At 45.6% G+C, this 7,145-nt stretch overlaps 1 protein-coding gene across 2 annotated transcripts; it reads right to left on the reverse strand.

The window, feature by feature from the left end:
- Positions 1–4,944: 4,944 nt before the first annotated feature.
- On the reverse strand, positions 4,945–7,041 carry marveld3 (MARVEL domain containing 3). 2 transcript variants are annotated; one of them, XM_085411156.1, is made up of 4 exons: positions 6,878–7,041; positions 6,287–6,474; positions 6,045–6,142; positions 4,945–5,732 (listed from the first exon to the last, which is right to left on the reverse strand). In XM_085411156.1, exons 2-4 carry the CDS (start codon positions 6,472–6,474, stop codon positions 5,122–5,124), a joined length of 897 nt encoding a protein of 298 aa, XP_085267282.1. In that variant the 5' UTR covers positions 6,878–7,041; the 3' UTR covers positions 4,945–5,121. The 2 variants fall into 2 exon arrangements, with proteins under 2 accessions (XP_085267282.1, XP_085267275.1); XM_085411149.1 differs by having other exon boundaries at positions 6,287–6,478; positions 6,878–7,037.
- Between the last annotated feature and the right edge of the window lie 104 nt (positions 7,042–7,145).

The following is a 7,145-nucleotide window of genomic DNA, read 5'->3' on the forward strand; positions in this document are numbered from 1 at the left end:
AGATCAAGAAAATAAATGAGAAGAAACAGTGACCGCTGCTGTGGAATTATATGTAATGTTTTAACTTTGTAAATTCCTAATCACAGTAGATCCCATCTGTTGGTGAAGCTCAGAGTTATGAGTTATCCTAAGCTCAGGTAAAGTGGTTGACAAATTCTGAGAATAAATTTTAATTAAAAATAAGTATATCTCTTGTGAGTGCTATAAGAAGAACAGAGTGTGTGTCTTTCTCAGACTTATGTGTGTGTGTGTGTGTTTTAAATCAACACATTAAGTTAAAAGAAAAGGGAAAAAAAAAACCCCAAAGCCATCAGAAAAGCTTTAAAACTATAACAAGAAACCATGTGACACTCAACTCCATTTCCTTTTAAAATGTCAAAGACATTTGTTTTCAGGAAGTCAGTTCAGCCTGTTTCAGCCATCTCTTTCACAGATAAATGCAATGACAGATGACCATGTAATATTATACTATTTTGGTAGTTTATTATAACTACAACATCATAGAAAATATGAAAGATGTGGTAAACAGATAAGATAAGATAAGATAAGATAGAACTTTATTAATCCCTCGGGTGGGTTCCTCTGGGAAATTCGATTTCCAAAAAGCACAGCAACGACCGAAGTTACAGTTACAGAATTGTTATATATATATATATATATATATAAACACCCAGCACGCCCCTGCGGGCGGTTTATCCTTTCAAGCTCGGGTCCTCTACCAGAGGCCTGGGAGCTTGAGGGTCCTGCGCAGTATCTTAGCTGTTCCCAGGACTGCGCTCTTCTGGACAGAGATCTCCGATGTTATTCCCGGGATCTGCTGGAGCCACTCGCCTAGCTTGGGAGTCACCGCACCTAGTGCTCCGATTACCACGGGGACCACCGTTACCTTCACCCTCCACATCCTCTCGAGCTCTTCTCTGAGCCCTTGGTATTTCTCCAGCTTCTCGTGTTCCTTCTTCCTGATATTGCTGTCATTCGGAACCGCTACATCGATCACTACGGCCATCTTCTTCTGTTTGTCTACCACCACTATGTCCGGTTGGTTAGCCACCACCATTTTGTCCGTCTGTATCTGGAAGTCCCACAGGATCTTAGCTCGGTCATTCTCCACCACCCTTGGGGGCATCTCCCATTTTGACCTCGGGACTTCCAGGTTATACTCTGCACAGATGTTCCTGTACACTATGCCGGCCACTTGGTTATGGCGTTCCATGTATGCCTTGCCTGCTAGCATCTTGCACCCTGCTGTTATGTGCTGGATTGTCTCTGGGGCATCTTTACACAGCCTGCACCTGGGGTCTTGCCTGTGTGATAGACCCCAGCCTCTATGGATCTTGTGCTCAGAGCTTGTTCTTGTGCTGCCATGATTAGTGCCTCTGTGCTGTCTTTCAGTCCAGCTTTGTCCAGCCACTGGTAGGATTTCTGGATATCAGCCACCTCCTCTATCTGCCGGTGGTACATACCGTGCAGGGGCCTGTCCTTCCATGATGGTTCCTCGTCTCCCTCCTCTTTCTTGGGTTTCTGCTGCCTGAGGTATTCACTGAGCACTCGGTCAGTTGGGGCCATCTTCCTAATGTATTCTTGGATGTTCGTTGTCTCATCCTGGACTGTGGTGCTGACACTCACCAGTCCCCGGCCCCCTTCCTTCCGCTTAGCGTACAGCCTCAGGGTGCTGGATTTGGGGTGAAACCCTCCATGCATGGTAAGGAGCTTTCTTGTCTTTATGTCAGTGGCTTCTATCTCCTCCTTTGGCCAGCCTATTACCCCAGCAGGGTACCTGATCACGGGCAGGGCGTATGTGTTGATGGCCCGGATCTTGTTCTTACCATTCAGCTGACTCCTCAGGACTTGCCTGACCCTCTGCAGGTACTTGGTGGTTGCAGCCTTTCTAGCGGCCTCTTCATGGTTCCCATTTGCCTGCGGGATCCCCAGGTACTTGTAACTGTCCTCTATGTCTGCAATGTTGCCTTCTGGTAGTTCAATCCCCTCAGTTCTGACTACCTTCCCTCTCTTTGTTACCATCCGACTACACTTCTCCAGTCCGAACGACATTCCAATGTCATTGCTGTATAGCCTGGTAGTGTGGATCAGTGAATCGATGTCTCGTTCACTCTTGGCATACAGCTTGATGTCATCCATGTACAGGAGGTGGCTGACAACTGCTCCGTTCCATAGTCGGTATCCGTAGCCAGTCTTGTTAATGATCTCACTGAGGGGGTTCAGGCCTATGCAGAACAGCAGTGGGGACAGAGCATCTCCTTGGTAGATCCCGCACTTGATGGTGACTTGTGCTATGGGCTTGGAGTTGGCCTCTAGTGTTGTACGCCACATCCCCATTGAGTTCCTGATGAAGGCTCTTAGCGTCCCATTGATCTTGTACAATTCTAGGCATTCCAGTATCCAGCTGTGGGGCATTGAGTCATAGGCCTTCTTGTAATCAATCCAGGCAGTGCACAGGTTGGTCAGTCTGGTCTTGCAGTCTCGGCTGATTGTTCTGTCTACCAGTAGCTGGTGTTTTGCACCTCTGGTATTCTTGCCAATTCCTTTCTGTGTCCCGCTCATGTATTGACCCATGTGCCTGTTCATCTTAGCCGATATGATGCCTGACAGGAGCTTCCATGTAGTACTGAGGCAGGTTATTGGTCGGTAGTTGGAGGGGACCGGTCCCTTCTTGGGGTCCTTGGGGATCAGGACCGTCCGGCCTTCAGTTAGCCATTCCGGGTGTCTCTCGTTAACTAGCAGCTGGTTCATTTGTGCTGCCAGACGCTCGTGGAGTGCAGTCAGCTTCTTCAGCCAGTAGGCGTGAACCATGTCGGGCCCTGGTGCTGTCCAACTCTTCATACTGGAGACCCTTTCTTGGATATCTGCCACTGTGATGGTTACTGGACCCTGTTCAGGGAGGTCGCTGTGGTCTGCCCTCAGATCCACTAGCCACTGAGCATTGCCGTTATGGGTTGCATCCTTCTCCCATATGCTCTTCCAGTATTGCTCCGTCTCCAGCCTTGGTGGTGCTGTTCTCTTATTGTTCCCTTGCCACTGAGAGTACACCTTTGCTGGTTCTGTGGAGAACAGCTGGTTTATTCTCCTGCCTTCTATCTCTCTGGTGTACCTCCTCAAGCGGCTGGCCAAGGCTGTGAGTCTTTGCTTGGCAGTTTCCAAGGCCTCAGGTATGGATAGCTTGCTGTATTTCTTAGGCACCTTATTTGTCGCACCTTTCTGCAACTCCGTTAGTTGGCTAACCTCCCTCCGTGCTACTTTGATCTTGCCCTCTAGCCTCCTTCTCCATGGAGGGTACTGCCCCTTGTGGCTGTTCAACTTGTAGCCAAGCATCTCACTGATCACTGCTGCCGTGTTGTAGATCAGCTTGTTAGTGTCGGTAATCGTGGTTGTAGGTATTGCCCGTAGTGCTGCATTAACATCATCTAGCAGACCTTCTGAGGGTACTTCACGTAATCTTGGTAACCGGCTACGGGGGATCCAGGTTTCAAGCTTGGCCATGATCCTATTTTTCAGGTCAGTTCCTCTCGCACTCAATGATCCTTCTCCTATCGCACTTGGGGCTATGTACCCAATCTCGGGTGGGGGTGATGATATCTCCCCCCTGACCTGGCGTCCTGACTCCTCCTTGCCGTAGCATTTGTGTTGTACCTCGTCAATCTCTAGCTGTGAGAGCAGTCCCTTCTTTCGAATGTTGGAACACTGAGCTACTAGTTGTTTCGCCGTCATTGTGGATGTTGGGTATCGAAGAATCCATAGGTCCCTCATCCTATTCATGTAGCCCCTTCCGCCGGGGTTACTTGCGTAGTAGCATTCCAACAACGCCCTGTTTTCGTCTCTTGCCCACCGATGCCTTCTTGTTCCAGTAGCCCACTTTTCGTCAGGGTGCCCTGGTTCCTCAACACCTGACGCGGACCTTGTTGATCCGAGCCGGCATGCCTTCATATTTATCTGTCTCGCTCATGTCTGCGGTAGGCTTGCTTAGCATAGGGGGTCTAGCCTTAGGACCCTTACTGGATACAGACGCCCCAGGCAGGAATCGAACTTGCGATCCTCTGTTCCAAAGGCGTGTAGTTTAACCACTACGCTATCCAGCAGCTGGATAGCGTAGTGGTATATATATATATATGTATGTATATATATATATATATATATGTATGTATATATATATATATATATATATATATATATATATATATATATATATATATATATATATATATATATATATATATATATATATATATATATATATATATATATATATATATATATATATTGCTCAGTGAATACCTCAGGCATGCTCAGTGAATACCTCAGGCAGCAGAAACCCAAGAAAGTATTGCACAAGGTATTGTACAGTGAGGTGAAGAGGCACTACAGCTTAGTTGTTCCCCCCTCCTTTGTCCTCCTGTTTCCCCTCCCTCTCCCCTCCAGTGAGGAGTTAAACAGTTTGATGGCGTGTGGGACAAAGGAGTTTTTAAGTCTGTTAGTTCTTGTCTTGGGGAGAAGCAACCTGTCACTGAACAGACTCTTCTGATTGTTTATGGCCGTGTGCAGAGGATGCCCAGCATTGTTCATAATGTCCATCAGTTTCTTTAATGTCCTTTTCTCTGCCACTGTCACCAGAGTGTCCAGCTTCATGCCGACCACAGAGCTAGCCCTCCTGATCAGTTTCTCCAGCCTGGATGAGTCCTTCTTTGCTGTGCTGCTCCCCCAGCACACCACAGCATAGAAAAGTACTCCAGCAACCACCGACTGGTAAAACATCCTCAGGAGCTTCCTGCAGATGTTAAAAGACCTCAGCCTCCTGAGGAAGTACAGTCGGCTTTGGGCTTTTTTATACAGGTGCTCTGTGTTGCATGACCAGTCCAGTTTATTGTCCACCCACAGCCCGAGGTACTTGTACTTGTTGACCACCTCCACCTCCTCCCCCTCCTCCAGGTATAAAGAATAAAAAAGATTAGGTGTGTATAAAACACTATCAAGGCATAAAAATGTATAAAACAGCTTATATACAAGTAACACCTAATGAGAGTGACAAGAAAAAAAAGTCTTGTCAAAGTGATTTTTTTTTCTCACTCCTACTTTTGTTCACTTGTGAATAAAAAAAGGAAAGGCAGCTTAAAAATTATCATCCTGGTTTGTTCTTTGCTTTTTCAGCTCCCGCACTGACCTGAAAGCTCTGATAGCTAACACTGCACCAAAGATGAAAACAACCACCCCCAAGACCCCAAACAGTCCCTCTGCAATGTCTGCACCATTATACTTGCAATCAAACCCTTGGTGCCCTTTGCTCTTGTACATCTGCTCCCTCTCCTTACAGATGGGGTTGTCATAGGTTTCCTTCAGCTTGATAAAATAGATGGCAATTCCTGGGATGTACCCCAGACCGATCAGGAAACTCAGCACAGCCTCAACCAGCAGCACAGGAGGACACCGGAAAGGGACTCTGAAAATCCCCAGGCCCAGCATGGCAAAAGCGTAGATCATTAAAATTCCACCAGCCGCCATGGTGAAGATGTACGGAGGCCGCTTAAGCTCATGGAAGAGCCGGTCTAGCTCCTGCACTCTCTTTGCATCGGCTCCAGTGAAGGCACTGGCACCACCGTAGTAATAAGTGTATAATCCACCGAGGCTGGCCAGGTCACGGTAACCCCCATTGTTGCTGTAAGGCACCCCGGCACAGATTATGATAAGCAGGTTCACAAACACCTCTGCAAGCTGGCAGATACCTGGAGACAAAGATTTATGGCTTTTTAAGAAAAAGATATTTTCAAATTGGGGATTTTGACTTTTGCCTTAAAATAATTGTTTAAAGAAACTTATTTTCACATTACATTAAACAACAGAATAAATAAATAAATACTAACTGTTCCAATGCAGCATTTAAAAATAATTTACTATTGTGCTATATTTTCAAATTTTTGCACTATCCTCTCGTTATCATATAATTTACATCCCTGAATGCATTTTAGGGATATTTCAAAAAAATTGTAGCTTGCATGTAATGTTTCACAGAAGAAATTAAAACCAAATATACTTGCCTCTGCTGGTTAATATGTATCTGAAATTGTAAAGCGCTGGCTTCGGTTGTGGTTCGTAATACTCCATCTCAGAGAGATCCCCTGAAGTCTCTCTGGGCCTGTAAGGAAAGTAAAATGTTTTTAAATAATTTATTTTGCTACAGGTTTATGTAATTTTAGGTCAAAACATTGCAGAGTTAAATATGATCTTCGGGCTTTATGAAGGTTTAGTGAATGCAGACCATGTTTAGAACTACATTTACCGTCTTGAGGTTCCTTCATGTCTGTGAGAGGCAGTTGTCATATCCCTCTGTCTGTTTTCTCCGGCCCTCCTGTCACCTGCAGTGCCCCTCTCCTCGGCGTCATACCCAGAGTAGTCTCGATTGTGCGTGTAGCGCTTATCCCCGCTTTTGCCGTCACCACTCTGATCGCGTCTTCCCCTCTCTGGCATCTTCCTGTGCCAACATAATACAATTATAGACCTGTATCTTGTTTATTTTACAGCCTGTCATAAACAAAGTGGGTAGTTGGCTTTTATCCACGACGCACTGCAAGCAATAAAGCAGCATGGGGGATAACTTAAAAAAATGTCTCGATGAGGTAGAAGTTTCTTCATTAATGAAGCAGCTTATCAAAAGCTGGTGATAACTTGAGGCACTGTAAACGTCTGTGAATTATGATTTTTATCCGTTTCATGATATCTTATCTCAACATGAGAAAACAGAGCGTTCTTCCAAGTTGCTCATTCGCAACGTCCTCCCTGTTGTAAAGTTCGTCCCTGTTGCAAATTCACGTTAGCTTAATTAGTTGCGCGTTTGTGAATGATACAAATATATAATGCCTGTGTTTCATACCTTCAGATACTGTTCTTTGTACGGTCTTGTTTTCTGTTATGGCCAGAAGATCATTCACCTGTCACGGCTTCCTGTTTGAGATTACCTTCTTCCCTCACCTGTATTGTGCCACGCCCACTAGTTTGGGTATTGTCCTGCACTGTCGAAGGCATTACTCATTTAAAAGGCACATGGGGTTGATTGCATGTAGTTGCTGCTGTTTATTTCACTGTTTTGACTGTATTTATGCAGCTTAAATCACCAAGGTTCATAAAAAACAACAAAAATG

The sequence above is a fragment of the Rhamphochromis longiceps genome, linkage group LG1, assembly GCF_057381845.1.
Source record: "Rhamphochromis longiceps isolate RC_006_pf linkage group LG1, R_longiceps_female_GT1.1, whole genome shotgun sequence".
NCBI lineage: Eukaryota > Metazoa > Chordata > Actinopteri > Cichliformes > Cichlidae > Rhamphochromis > Rhamphochromis longiceps.

Excerpts from the sequence above, each read along its gene's own strand:
- marveld3 (XM_085411156.1), bottom strand. The coding sequence starts at position 6,474 with ATGCCAGAGAGGGGAAGACGCGATCAGAGTGGTGACGGCAAAAGCGGG. Across the intron at positions 6,143-6,286 it reads CATGAAGGAACCTCAAGACG|GCCCAGAGAGACTTCAGGGG; the intron begins GTAAATGTAGTT and ends CTTTCCTTACAG. Across the intron at positions 5,733-6,044 it reads ATACATATTAACCAGCAGAG|GTATCTGCCAGCTTGCAGAG; the intron begins GCAAGTATATTT and ends CTTTGTCTCCAG.